Here is a 15462-nt window from a genome sequence, read left to right on the forward strand (position 1 = left end):
AATTTGGAATATATAACCATAGATATATGGAACATTTAGGAAATCATGGGCTTGGGGGTAGTAATGGGAGAAAGGGAAAATTAACCATAATCAGAATCAGCAGATACAAGCTTGATCTGTGTGCATATTTTTCAAACATATATCAGTTTTTAATGATGACAAAGTTTTTACTTTCTTCTTTCTAAGCTAAAAGTCCCATGTTAATCTGAAGGATCTGCACAAATAGAATGCCATACAAACAATAGCAAGGCCCCAAGGGGAAGCGCACCAGCCAGGGTAGACAGAGCCTTCTCTTCTGTTCTTGAGAGAACCGAGGGGAAATGAAAGCTGAATAGAAAAGCTCTCGGTTTCCAGGGGTGGGGAACCTTTTTTCTGCCACAGGCCATTTGGATATTTATAACATTATTCTCTGGCTGTACAAAAGGATCAACTTAGAAATTAGCCTGCTGTATTTGGTCAAACATTTAATTAACTCACCCCCAATAGCTTGGCAGGGCCAGACCAAATGATTTCACAGGCTGAATGTTCCCCACCCTTGGAACAGATCCTGATTGCACTCCAACCTATCAGATCAATATTGCAGAGATTCCTAAAATCAACGTGTTGAGGCAATATTATCAAATGCACTTGCCTACTGGTTAAGATTCTGACTTTATTTATTTTTCCTTTTTATTGAATGTATTGGGGTGACAAAATCTAATGAACTAACAAGCAAAATAGAGGCAGACTGGTGGATAGAAAGCAGACTGACAGCTTTGGGGGCGGGGAGTGAGGGGTTGGGAGGGAATGGAGGGATTGAGCAAAAGAGAGAAAACAAACAAAAAAAAACACCTCATGGACATCAGTGTGGTGATTGCCAGAGGGAGGGATGGGAGGGAGAAGTGGAGGAGGGTATGGGGGAATAAATGGAGACTTGGGGTGGTGAACACACAATACAGTGTACAGATGATGTGTTGTAGAATTGTATACCTGAAACCTGTATAATTTTGTTAATACTCTGACGTTTAAATCTAAGCACTCTTTGTTGTGATCAGAATAACAGTGTATTAAAGCCAGCAAGATACACAATGCCCATTAGATTATCATTCTAATTTGATAAGTGAGGAAACTTAGGCTTAGTAAAGCAAGAAAACTCATAATGATAAAAGAAAAATGGTGCCTTTAACCCAGCCCCAAAGAACATGCCAATGACCAGAATAAATGTAAGTAAGAATGGCAAGTACATCCCCTAAAAAACCTCATCTTGGACCAAATTGAATCACAGGAAAGCTATGCATTGAGTCCTTTTTTTTTTTTTTTTTTTTTTTTTGCCTCCTTACAGAAACACCTTCCCCCATCTAAGATGCATCGTTATATCGTGGGTGGGTATAAGAAATGGCCATCTGACAATCTCCTTTGATGCTTGCTCTTCTTTATACTAAAACATCCAAAATAACTGTCTCACAGTAAGGCAGAATTTTGCATTTCCTAAAAAACTTTCTTTAAGTTACAAAACTGTGTAATTTATCTTGTTTCCTCTGGTGAGCTGCTGTGTTAATTCATGTGGTAACTACATTTGAATTCTGGTTACCCCAACTGCGTGATCAAGTCAACTTCTTAAACCTCCATTTCTGTGTGTTAACTCAGCATCATCTTCTTTCTACCTTCATCAGCACTGTTGTGAAGATGAAGCCGCACACTAAGGTCTGATGACAATGCTAAGAGGGGAAAAATGGCTTGTTTTCTTTTTTAATTTCTTTAAAGTATTAAGATCTCTTCAGCCTTAGAAGTCTAATAAAGTATAAATAACCTGGTGTTTTTCGTTACCCTGGCCAAAGAAATGTTGTCAGATCCGAAATGGCAAAGCCTGGTTGTATGTTTCATTTGTTCTTAATCATAATTCCAAAGATATTGATTTAAGAAGAATTTGTACTGTACTTTAGAAACTGTGGGTTTTTCCATGTTACCTTCAGCCAGAGAATTTCGGGTTAAAGCAAGAAACAAACAAAAAAACCCCAATCAGACTCTGATTTTAAAAGCTGTATAACTTTATTTCCTTCATACATACACACAAAAATATAAAGTCGTGCAGACGGTAGAGCAGAAAAGCTCACTCATAGAAGCACAAATTTTACTTGTTCTCTTAAAACCTTCTTTCTGCACCAAAATGATTCCAAACTCAGTTCCTCATATCTTAGCCAATCAAAGAGGCCTCTTTAAGCTCATGAAACATAAGGTTTTAATTTACAAGGGATCATCTATATTTCTTTCCCAGGGCCTCACAGAAGGACTATATTTTAAATCCAATACAAATGCCTGTATGTTTTGCAAAAGGTTTCCCAGATAATATATACTATTTCCAATTGCATAACAACAACAGAAGTAATTAAAGCAGAGTCATGAGATAGTTCTTTACCTCTAGTCTTTTTGAGGCACTGAGGGTTAAGTAATAGCTTTAGCAAAAATCTTCTCTAGTTAACCTTTGAATTACAAGAAAAATTTAGATAATTATTACCCTACCTTGTTGAGGATAATTTAGTGATGGTGGCGATATTTTTTCCTTTCATATTTCTATTTTTTTAAATGTGTTTTCTGAGATCTGTGTATAAGTAATCCTGATTCATATTAAGACCTAGTGAACATACCCATCCATATTAAATCTTTGACTCTTTCCACGTTTAATATGTAAATTCTAACAAATTATAGCTGACTCTCAAAAGATAAGTTAGTTTAGGATCTTGATATGAATCAGCCAGAAGTGCCTGTGAGATAAAAGTCAAGATAATCAAACTTACAATCTCTTTTGATAAGTTGTTTTAAGGAAAGCAATATGTATTTTTAAAAGATGTATGTAAATGAATCCAAGAACTCTCTCACCAATGTCAAGAACAGATTTGTGTAACAATGAAGTAAGAAAAGGCATTAGGTTTTACAATTGTAGCAAAGAATACAGATGTTTTGGAAGACAAGAATTGGCTAATGTAGAAATTCCTGGGTTGGAAATTCAAGAAGAAATGAGGTAGAGATCTATGCTGAAAGCTCAGGCAGAGTTACTAGTACACCTAAAGCACCTCTATAATAGACTCCTAGGGAGGGAATAGCATAGTCCAAGCATTCTCTCTCACTATCAGCTCCCTAATCCACTAGGAAAGAGAAGAGTTAGAAACTCAAAGCAGAGTAGATCAAGTTCTCACTTTTCATTCCACACACACAAAAGTGATACAGAAGTGAGAGTCCAACCTTATAAAGTTTAGTTTCAAGATGTTAGGTTTAATCCAGCAATTCTCAAATTGTATTCCATACTGCATGAGGGTCAAGCAAAATATTTACTGTGTGTGTGTGTGTGTGTGTGTGTGTGTGTGTGTGCGCGCGCGCGCGCGCTTTTCAAGTGCATAGGTATATTTCAAATGCAGGAAATAGGTAAGAGAATGTTTAAAAAGGTTCTTTACCTTGCCACTTCTCAGAGATTTTATTAAGCTCACATGACTCTCCAATCAGGACAAAGAGTATGGCCTTTTCCCAAACTTATTTGAACAAATTTATTTCACAGAACACCTTTAGGGAACCTATGGCATTTCACAAAATACAATTTGGAAAATGCTAGTCTAACTCATCAGTCCCAAGCATTGATACTCCTACCATCTCTATCCAAGTGTAGAAAACTGTGTTAAACACTGAGGAACTGCCACGACCTGCACCCCAAAACCAAATTTTCTCCTATAATTTTCAGGAATGGACATGTTCACCCAATGGAAGTCCATGGATTTTGGTCAGGCACAAAGCATACCCTGGCACTTACTGGCTGTAGGACCTCGTACAAACAACTTAACTGCTTTGGTCCTTGGTGTATGGGATGATGCTCCAACCTACTGAGCCACCCGGCCAGGGCCAGGAACACTTTAAAACAAATATATATTTTATGCATCTACTGAAGTTATGAATAGTTGAAGAACAAAAATATATATATATATATATATATATATATATATATATATTATAGTTGGAGCAGTGTCATTTTGATTTAACAGGTAAAGATATGACTACACAATCTTTAGAGACACCAACATGCATGGTGATGAAATTCACAGTGTCCTGTTAATGTGTAGTTCAAGTAACGTTGCCAAACTCAAGGTGTTTGCCACCTGGGGTGTTCTATTAAAGGATGAGATGCGGTTGTAGTTAGGTAGCTTTATTTACTTGCAGCAAGTAAACAGGGAGTTGACATCCAAAGCTGTCTCTCTGAAGGGGGTTCTCAAGTTTTTCCCTCTAAATATATACTATTTAGTCAATTACATTTCGATTCCTTTTTTGCAGTTACTACACTTACCTGGCGGGGTTCTGGTGGAGCTCATCCAGTTACAGCTGCGTCTGCAAAATACTGTGCTATATTTTAGCATTTAGCAAGAATAGCATTCAGTAAGAACTGCCCAGACCTTGAAACCCAGGTCCTAGCTAACAAGGACACCCATCTTAAGTAGTGACCTTCATGTGTGTACTAATCTTCACGCTTTTTGGTGACAGTGTGCCCCTGGCTCCCTCTTTCACAGTCATCTTATAGCCATCCCTTGCTGATGTGGGGGAGAAGTGGCCTTTAGTAGCTCCCTATTGTCTGTCTGTATAATTAAGCCCAAACTTTTTTAGCATGGACTAAAACTTTCTCCTGACTTCCCCCAAATACTTCAGCCACTCTTACCCGCTCCCCCCCCATACACACACACACACACACACACACACACACACACACACACTCATCTCACCCTTTGAGCAATTTAAGCATTTCTGAGCTCCTCCTGTCTTTTGCACCTTCCACTCACCTCTCCATCAGAACCCTCCCTACCCTTTCCACAGCCTGGCTGCTTCCCACCTGCTCCTTCAGCTTGAGATAGGCCCTCAAGTAACATCTACAGGTCTGTGTCCCCATAGTACTCTGCCCTTGTGTAAGGCTGGGCCACCTCTTGTTGACCTCTGTACTCTTCTACTTAACAGTGCTTACAGCATAATAGGTGCTTGGTAAGAACTACTTAGACAAATAAATGGATAAGCAAAAGCCAGAAAATAATGGTAGAAAAGTATCCCGAGAGAGCCTAATCATAGGCCAACAATCCTAGGTAGGATTAATAATACAATGGCACTTGATTGATAAAACTGAGTCATGTAGTTAAACCACTTGGGGAGGGGGGGGGGGGTACCAAAAAACCTTACACAGAAAACAAGAATGTAAGTCAGCTGAGATGGATTGTGTTGTTTGAAATGAGGAAGGGGATATGTCGTCTGCTTTTAGCTTTCAGACTTTTTTTTTCCCCCAAACTGGCATCCCCAGCTCTGCAGCCCAGCCTCTGGCACCTAACTGGCCCGGGCCTGACACTCCCAGAAGTTCCCTCAAGAGCCATGGGCGGCCCGGGCTTTGGGAGGCTCCCAGTAGCTCTCCAGGGCCCAGGCTGGCCGCCAGCCCAGCTCGGAGCCACCTCTGGGATCCCGGGCTGCGAGGAAGCTGGGGGCCGGGGGCGGGGGTTCTCAACTTTTCTCTCTCTGCATATTTAATGGGTAGTTTCCCTTTGCTTCTGTTTCTGACTTGATTAAAGAGGAGAAAAGGGAGTTTGACTACAAGAATAGTAGCAGGCGGCGCATCTGGCTTGAATTTTAAAATTCCATCCAAGTTTTTGCTGTTGTTGTTGTTGTTTTTGTGTGTGTGCTGTTTGTTTGTTTTCATTTTTACAGCGATCCGAGAACTTCTCCTTGGGGGATCCAAAGCCCGCCCAGCCCAGCCCGAGAGCTCCAGGGTTTATTAGGGTAACATTTACACAAAAACTCGACAGACATAAACTCAAAGGAAGCCGTGCGCTCCTTAAGTCAAAGGCATCTGTTCTGAGCGCCTCGCTCGGTTTGCCGTTTGTCACCAGCGTTAAGAGCAGGATTTTAAAAACATGAAAACGGATAAAAGAAAAGAAAAGCTAAGTCCCGCGGTCCGCCAACTCCTATTCATTATCTCCAGCAGCATATGGGACCATTCTCCTACTTGTCCTCTCCCTTTCTTCCTTAAAAGTAAAAGCAACCGAGCCTGTCCCGCTTCACAGCAAACCCACTCTTTGTGCCTGAGCGGTGCCTCTGCCACTACTACTTCCTCCGCCTCCCGCCTCCCGCCTCCCGCCTCCCCCTCCTCCCGCGCGCCGCCGACTTTCACTGGGGGAAGAAGGCGGCGGGCGCCCTTTGCGCCGGGAAGCCGGAGCCGCGATTGGGCGACGGTCCCTGAGCCTCCAGGTCCGTGTCGGTTTCAAGGCTCCTCCCTCCTGGTGAAAGACAGACTGCGGGGCGCCTGGAAACCGGTCCGAGGGCGCGCGAGGGAGAGGAGAGCTAGCGAGTTGAGGGATTGACACAAATGGTCAGGCGGCGGCGGCGGAGAAGGAGGCGGAGGCGCTGGGGGGAGCCGAGGCCGCTGGGCTGCCGAGAGTTGCGCGCTCTACCCGGCCGCGGCCACTAGCGCGGCGCCGCCAGCCGGGAGCCAGCCAGCCGAGGGCCAGGAAGGCGGGACGCGACCCCGGCGCGCCCGAGCCACCCGGGCTCTCCCCGCCGCCCGCGCTTCATGAATCGCAAGTTTCCGCGGCGGCGGCGGCTGCGGGGCGCAGAGCGGGAGACGGGGGAGCGGGCCGAGCGCGGCTCGGGCTCGACGGAGGGCACCGGCGCGGAGGAGATCTCCCCGGCCGCAGGGGGAGCCGCCGCCCGCCGCGCCACCACCCACCCCAGCCGAGCGGCGCCAAGAAAGGAGCTGAAAAAGTATGGCTGAGGAGGAGGCGCCTAAGAAGTCCCGGGCCGCCGGCGGCGGGAGCTGGGAACTTTGTGCCGGGGCGCTCCCGGCGGGGCCGGTGGCAGAGGGGAGCTGGGACTCTGGCCACCGCCGCCGCCCCCCAGCTGGCTCCGGGCGCTTGGCGCGCTGGCTACTGCTGCTGCTTTGGCTGCTGGAAGCTCCGCTGCTGCTTGGGGTCCGGGCGCAGGCGGCGGGCCAGGGGCCCGGGCCAGGTCAGCAGCCCCCGCCGCCGCCGCCTCAGCAGCAACAGAGCGGGCAGCAATACAACGGCGAGCGGGGCATCTCCATCCCGGACCACGGCTACTGCCAGCCCATCTCCATCCCGCTGTGCACGGACATCGCGTACAACCAGACCATTATGCCCAACCTGCTGGGCCACACGAACCAGGAGGACGCGGGCCTCGAGGTGCACCAGTTCTACCCGCTGGTGAAGGTGCAGTGCTCGGCCGAGCTCAAGTTCTTCTTGTGCTCCATGTACGCGCCGGTGTGCACGGTGCTGGAGCAGGCGCTGCCGCCCTGCCGCTCCCTCTGCGAGCGCGCGCGCCAGGGCTGCGAGGCGCTCATGAACAAGTTCGGCTTCCAGTGGCCGGACACGCTCAAGTGCGAGAAGTTCCCGGTGCACGGCGCGGGCGAGCTGTGCGTGGGCCAGAACACCTCCGACAAGGGCACGCCGACGCCCTCGCTGCTGCCCGAGTTCTGGACCAGCAACCCCCAGCACGGCGGTGGGGGGCACCGCGGCGGCGGCTACCCGGGGGGCGCCGGCGCGTCGGAGCGCGGCAAGTTCTCCTGCCCGCGCGCCCTCAAGGTGCCTTCCTACCTCAACTACCACTTCCTGGGGGAGAAGGACTGCGGCGCGCCCTGCGAGCCGACCAAGGTGTACGGGCTCATGTACTTCGGGCCCGAGGAGCTGCGCTTCTCGCGCACCTGGATCGGCATCTGGTCGGTGCTGTGCTGCGCCTCCACGCTCTTCACGGTGCTCACGTACCTGGTGGACATGAGGCGCTTCAGCTACCCCGAGCGGCCCATCATCTTCCTGTCGGGCTGCTACACGGCCGTGGCCGTGGCCTACATCGCCGGCTTCCTGCTGGAGGACCGGGTGGTGTGTAACGAGAAGTTCTCCGAGGACGGGGCGCGCACCGTGGCGCAGGGCACCAAGAAAGAGGGCTGCACCATCCTCTTCATGATGCTCTACTTCTTCAGCATGGCCAGCTCCATCTGGTGGGTGATCCTGTCGCTCACCTGGTTCCTGGCGGCCGGCATGAAGTGGGGCCACGAAGCCATCGAGGCCAACTCGCAATATTTTCACCTGGCCGCCTGGGCCGTGCCGGCCATCAAGACCATCACCATCCTGGCGCTGGGCCAGGTGGATGGCGACGTGCTGAGCGGGGTGTGCTTCGTGGGGCTCAACAATGTGGACGCGCTGCGGGGCTTCGTGCTGGCGCCTCTCTTCGTGTACCTGTTCATCGGCACGTCCTTTCTGCTGGCCGGCTTCGTGTCGCTCTTCCGCATTCGCACCATCATGAAGCACGATGGCACCAAGACCGAGAAACTGGAGAAGCTCATGGTGCGCATCGGCGTCTTCAGCGTGCTTTACACGGTGCCGGCCACCATCGTCATCGCCTGCTACTTCTACGAGCAGGCCTTCCGGGACCAGTGGGAGCGCAGCTGGGTGGCCCAGAGCTGCAAGAGCTACGCCATCCCCTGCCCCCACCTCCAGGCCGGCGGAGGACCCCCGCCGCACCCGCCCATGAGCCCCGACTTCACAGTCTTCATGATCAAGTATCTTATGACGCTGATCGTGGGCATCACGTCAGGTTTCTGGATCTGGTCTGGCAAGACCCTTAACTCCTGGAGGAAGTTTTACACGAGACTCACCAACAGCAAACAGGGGGAGACCACCGTCTGAGACCTGGGGGCTCGCTCAGCCGGTTCCCAGCCCTCGGCCCCGGGCCCAGCCACCTTTCCAAAAACCTTTCCCCATGGAATCCTGGCCAACCCTGGCTGCTCTATGCTTCCTCACTTGACTAGACGCTTTCGCAGGCTTCTTTTTAACACCATAGCTCCTGCAAAAGCTTCCGTCCCTGGGGGCAAAGGGACTCCAGGGCCCAACTGCCTGAGGGGGGATGGACCGACCTCTCTCCCTGGTACCTGGACTGTACGCTTTTATGATTGTAAATAGCCTGTGTAAGATTTTTGTAAGTATATTTGTATTTAAGTGACGACTGATCACGCGATTTCTTTTCCTTTTCTTTCCTTTTTTTTTTCTTTGTTTGTTTCAATTTGAATTACTTAGGGCGGTTTAACCATTGAAGCTTTTCCTTCTTGCCCCTTTCGGAGTACTACAGAGATAAAAACAGTGCACCCGTAGGGTGCTCCCGCGGGTTCGCGCGCGCGCCCCTCCTGCCGCCCTGCTGCCGGGTGGGTGGGGTGCATCTTGGGCTGCAGGTCCGGGTCACTTTCCACCCCCTTGTTCTGCTCCCTCCCTTCCTCTCCTTGCTTGAGTTTGGAGATCTTAAGGTACTGAACTTCTTAAAGCTTTCAAGTCTTCCCTTGTCGGGGCCAGATTTCCAAGGTCTGCCCCTTTGACTCCCGGAAGCTGAATTTTTCACTGTTAAGAACCTTCCCCCTAGTTTCAAGGAGGCCCACGTCTGTGGTTGCCTCAGTCCCAGACTTCCTCTGCACCGGCCTCCAACGCCCAGACACTCCCTCCTTCCACCTAAGTCGGTTAGAGGGTGAGTGGGATAACCAATGCCAAACTTTTTAAAGTCTAATTTTTGGTGGATGAGCTCATTTCATTCTCTAGTGTCTAAAACCTGGTATGAGTTTGGCCAGCGTCATGGAAAGATGTGGTTACTGAGATTTGGGAAGAGGCATGAGGCTCTGCGTGGGTTGGGAGGGACTGAAGATGGGGGTTATAAAATGTTCATTCTAATTGTATACTGATGCCTGGCAACCTGCCTGTAGGACTGAGACAGTCCCGGTTTAGATTTTAGCATTCTGTGAAATGGAAATGTTGAGGTCACCTGGAAAGCTTTGTCGAGGAATTGATCTTTGCTTTCCTTAACAGGACTGCAGGACATAAACTGAATATGAAAATTTGAAGGAGATTTCAGTGTAATGGACTTCCTCAAAATGAAGTGCTACTTTCTGATTTTTTTAATCAAATAATAATTAGACATATATCAGAAACTTTAAAATGTAAAAGTTGTACTTTGGACATATTATGGTTCTTATTCAGCAACACATTCTGAGGGAGGAACAATCCACATCATTAATAACAACCTGGTAAGAGTCCCAGAGGTAAAGGAGGTGGAATAATTGATGGGATTAGCTCCTGAAATTAACAAAATATGGGCATGCATGCTAAAAGGGAAACTGTGCAGGTCTGCTGCATTAAATCCTGTATGCTCCTTTTTGGATTTACAGAAATGTATCAAATGTAAATCTTTCAAAGCCATTTAAAATATTCACTTTAGTTCTCTGTGGAAAAGGTGAGACAAGCAATCCTCCTGATTGTATTGTAAACTTTAAGAGTTTATTAAAATGCCGGTACTTAGGACCTAAATTTATGTCTGTCATACCCTAAAATGACAATGGTCTTTGAATTTGGTATGCATTTATTCTGTTCACTATCACAAAATCATCTATATTTATAGAGGAATAGAAGTTTATATATATATATATATATTATACCATATTTTTAATTTCGCAAATAAAAAAATCAAAGTTTTGTACAAAATTATATGGTTTTTTTGCCTGAAAATAATAGCGTTGAAACTGTCTAAACTACAAACTATCTTTACATTTTATAGTGTCTCATGGCCAGTCCCACAGTATATAAATTCAGGAATTCAATGAAAAAGCCCATCTTTAAACCTTCATACCCATCCTTCCAAAGACTTATCATACTTGCATTGTGATTGACATTGTGAAGTCCCTAGAAAAGATCTGCTTGCAGGACAGTAACAATATAAAAGAGAAGTTTGAACATTATTTCTTTACTCAAAGAAAATTATTAAAAAGAGAACTCTAATTTTAATATTAAACCTTTTTTTGTTTCAAGGGGTAAGTTTACATGATTTTTTATAATATGGAGGTTTATTTTTAAATCATCAGCCATCACCTTTTTCACAGTTTTTATGAGGTATTGTCTTATATTTTCCATAATCTTGTATATTCCAAAACCATAAATAGGTATTCAATAAATGGTTAACTGACCGTGTTTATTAGCATTTTAAACAGCAGTTAGTTGTATAAGGTTGTTTTGTTGTTTGCTTCTGAAGACTCCATTTTTATATTGTTTAAGGAACCTTCTTCAGAGGCATTATCTAGTTGGCATAGTCTTAGAATTTATATACATGCATATATGTAGAATATATATATGTACATATCTATACATACACACACACACACACATATATATATCTGTATAAAATAGAGATGCAAAGTTTACTTACACATTTTACAATGTGGAAATAAGGTTATGAGAAAGAAAATGCCAGATGGGAAACCTTAAATACCTTTGAAATACCAGTCTCTTATTCCTTTACAGATTAAAAATATCTTTATTAAATTTTCCATGAAAACAAGTGGTGTGATAAAATGACAAGGGGATAAAATGAAGATCACTGATACAATAGAGTTACTGTCATGGTTATAAGGCTATTGTCTTATGTCATCATTATTTCAAGGTAAATGAAAAAGTTCAATCTAATTGAAAATATAGCATTCTGTTTTAAGTTCCAAGATGATATTTTATGTTCTTTTTTCTTTGTTACATTAATATAGTAAAATCTGAAAAGGTTTTATTGTATAAACACAAAAAATAGCAATTCTTATACCAAATCAAAATATGTCTCTTCACAAGATAATTCAATCAGATAATTTCTGGGGAAAAAAGAGTAAGATTATTTTTCTCTATCCAAGGAATAAATATAAAGCATTCATATTGTGGGTGTCCTTAAAATAATGTAACTACAAATTCGATGCAGAAAGGTTTTACAATGCTGGATTTAAATAGCTTTTAAAGACATTTTTAAGATGGCACCAAGCTTTGTGTTTAGAAAATAACTTATTCTAAATTATGTAGAATATAGAAAACCAGTATATTATTTTGTTTCTTCCAATACAGGTGGCAAAATAAGACTTGCCTCCAAAATTGTAAAGCTACTGGGAATTTGGTACCATTAACTTGCTGTTTCCATGATAAACCCTATTTTCAGATGGTTTGGTTTGCCTATCAATAGGAATCAATTTTCCCCCTCACCGTGTGCTTGATTCAGCTTTTATACATAGTATGAAAGCATTCTGGTGCTCTATTTTTTTAAAGGCATTTTTAACTTGAACTTTGTGGGGGCAGAAAGTCATATTTTTAATCTCAAAGCCAGCAAGTGTCAAACATATGCAAAACAGCTGGACCAGATATTTCAGTTTGTCTGGGGTAGTCATTTGTCAGCCCGAGTTTACAGATTTGGTCCTTTTGTCTCCAGTGACCACTGAAGCCTTCTTGTAGTTGCATCATTTCTGAAGTCCAGTATTTAACTAGGAAAGGAGACCACAGTGAAGAGTTGGTGGCCAATTAAGAAAAAAAAATGCCTAAACCATAAACCATTTCAGGACCTGGATGGTTTCCAATCACTTTCCCTGATATCATGTTTCAATCTTGGTACACTTTTGTTTTTTAAAAGATGCCATATTTTCAGTGTGTGTATTTGGGTTCAACTTCAGCTCCTCTAGCTTTTATTGCTTTCTAATCCATCTATTGGCTGTAGGCCACATTTTATGTAATGTACATGCAGTTAATTGAAACCAGTGGTATGACACTGGGTATCTCTGACATTTCTGATTATAATATTCTGTGTAACTGGGGCCTGAGAGATAAGAATCAAAATGTGCTCATTGCCTATGTATTAGGGTGGACACTAGTCATATAGATATTGAATACTTCACAGAATATACTAATTTCAAAATCTTGCAAGATTAACCTGCAGGAGCCAAAATTAGATATGGACTATCTAAGAACTCTGCAGTTACATTATTAGAAAGAAATTGCAACACTACCTGAAATTCAAGGCTTTTATCTTAAGGCCCTTACATTTGAAATGAGGGTCTTACAAGGGAAGTGCCAAACAAGGTAAAGTTGGTGACTCCTAAGATTTACATCTATATTTTGAACTATTGGCAGATACCAATAGAATTTGAAAAACAGTACTTGAGCTTCAATCATGACTCAGAATTCCCTCAAACTTTTGGGGCTTAACTATTTCTGTTCACCTTGGTCATACCTTTTGACAATGGATATGTTAAGTATAGTGACAAAGGGGAGCTTATTTGGAACCTGGTGATTAAAAAGCAAATAGAGTCAAGACTAATTTTATTCAGTTTTATGACTTGTGGTGACAAGTGTCTCTATTCTGTTATAAAATCAAGTTCCTGTTCAAATAAAATAACACTTCCTTTGGTTACAAGTTGATTTGGGACCCTAATAACAGGTCAAATCAAAGAAATCTTTCTCATGCAGTGGATAGGCCCAAGTATAGCCATAAGTATATCCTATAATGAACATGTAATAAATATTCTGAAGGTTATCATTAGTTTTATAAGTTGAGAAGATTCTTAAATTGCTTGAAAAAATAAGATAACATTTTCCAATAGAGATTTCTCTAAATCATTTTATATTAAGATGGTGATATTTTAAAGAGGCATATTTGGGGGTGATAAAATTAAGTAACATTGCATTTTCTAAAGGGATCATTGATACACTAGTTGACTGGCATATTTGTATAACTCATAATTCTAAAAGCAAAGTTGCACACTGACTTGTTCCTTTACATTGAGTTTAATTGTAAAGCATTGATTTGCACATTTTACACATGCATTCTATTTTTTAAATAAAATCTTCCTTGAAGACAATTTTTAATTTTTAAAATGTCTAATATGCATATTTCATATAAAGAAGATCTCAAGAAATTTCATTCATAGTATTGACTTTCAAAACATGTTCATGGGACTATAGTGATTAACATAAAAATGGAAGCACTATTGCTGCTTTGGAGGAGTTCTCTGTGGCCTGGGTTTCTTTTCTTTTGAAAAACCAAATGTCTTCTAATTTGTGGATATCTCCATGTTTCAGATCTCAATACCTGTTTGAATTAAATTTGCTGGGAATAACTGCAGAATCCCCCCACAGACAAAGTGTGGCCTTTATTTCCTTTCAGGTTGGCAGTGTGTCCTTGCTTCAGTGCAGGGCTCTGATACAGATTGTTCTCTTGCCCTTGGAAATGCTCATCTTCCCAAATGTAGCAGCAAATACATGCAAGTCATACAGGCTAGTTAAATGCGTATTCCAAATGCCGAGTGCCACTTGATTGTTATGAGGATTTTTTCTTTAAAGGTAGATTTTGAGACTATTCTTGACCTTGTATTTCAAACTCTTGGAAAACACTTTTTAAAAGTTAACTTCAGTAAATGTTCTGTCAAAAACTCAACTCAAATAGAGGGACCCACTCTCCACTTTTGCCCAGGGCCTAGGGGTTTCTTGGGATGTGGGACTTGCAGTAGTAAAACCAGGAAAATCCCGGGCAAACTGGGATGGTGGGTTATCCCTATTCCATGGATTAAATTGTGCTCCCAAGATAGAGGAAAAGCTTCTGGTTGGTGATTGGTCTAGCATTAAAAATATTCCACTGTAGTATTAGTCTTTTTTATTACCAGATGAAAAGCCAATGAAACCAACCCTTTGTAATTGATCTTCACAGTCAGGACTAATCAACAGAAGCTGAGTGGAACATGAAGGTACACAGGAACAAACCACATTGATATCTTGGCCATTCTGCCTTGAGCCTTCGGCCTCTTGAAGAAATAGGGTCTAGATACAGGAATCTGTACTTCATTACTCATGAAATCAGGTTAAGGTATTTTTATAAAAGACTCAAAAGTATCCCTTTGTAATGCATAGAGTTGGGATTTTGTTTGCTTTATTTTATTTTTTAATTGATGTTGCAGTTTATCAAATTGTGAGAAACTGTTAGGTTTTTGCATATGTTTATATTTATTTCCCTGTATAATAATGCAATCCACTAAAATGAGATTACAAACTCAAGCAGGGATTACTCCAAATAGCTATTTATCAGCAGATACTTTTTCTCAGAGGTGAGTAGGCTTAGCCCCCATACTTTCCCCAAAATGAAAAGTTCTATCTACAGGAAAGAAAAAAGAAGTAGATAAGTTTAGAATTCTATGATAATTGTTGACTATAGTAGGTGGACCAAGCACTCCATAGCCTTCACATTTCTATCTGTATGAAACTCTTCAGTCAGAATTTTCCACCCTTTCTATGCTAAGTTCATCCTTGTCATTCTTCTTACCTGTCCATTCCTGTCATTTTTCTTATGTATCCATTCCTGCCATCCTTCTTGGAAATGCATATAAAATTTCACTGCCTTTGTTGTAGAAACAAAACACTGTATTTGCTGTCTTTTAGTTAAACTCAATGTAAAAGAATAAAAAAGATGTGCAGGTAATGTAATTATTTCAGGAGGTACCTATACATCAGACTCTAGAGCTGTGATTCTCATTTGGCGAGATTTAACACATTTTTGATTGACATGCCTGGGGGGTGGGGTTACCATGGCCATTTAGTGGGTAGAGTCCAGGGAAGCTACAATGCAAAGGACAGCCCC

The 15462-nt window shown here is 43.2% G+C and overlaps 1 protein-coding gene across 1 annotated transcript; it reads left to right on the forward strand.

Annotated features, from left to right (window-relative positions):
* Positions 1 to 6178: 6178 nt before the first annotated feature.
* Positions 6179 to 10999, forward strand: FZD1 (frizzled class receptor 1). Its single transcript, XM_059712256.1, has one exon. The coding sequence runs from the start codon at positions 6753 to 6755 to the stop codon at positions 8685 to 8687; it is 1935 nt and encodes a 644-aa protein (XP_059568239.1). The 5' UTR covers positions 6179 to 6752; the 3' UTR covers positions 8688 to 10999.
* Positions 11000 to 15462: the final 4463 nt, after the last annotated feature.

The sequence above is a fragment of the Myotis daubentonii genome, chromosome 10 (genome assembly GCF_963259705.1).
Source record: "Myotis daubentonii chromosome 10, mMyoDau2.1, whole genome shotgun sequence".
Taxonomy (NCBI): Eukaryota; Metazoa; Chordata; class Mammalia; order Chiroptera; family Vespertilionidae; genus Myotis; species Myotis daubentonii.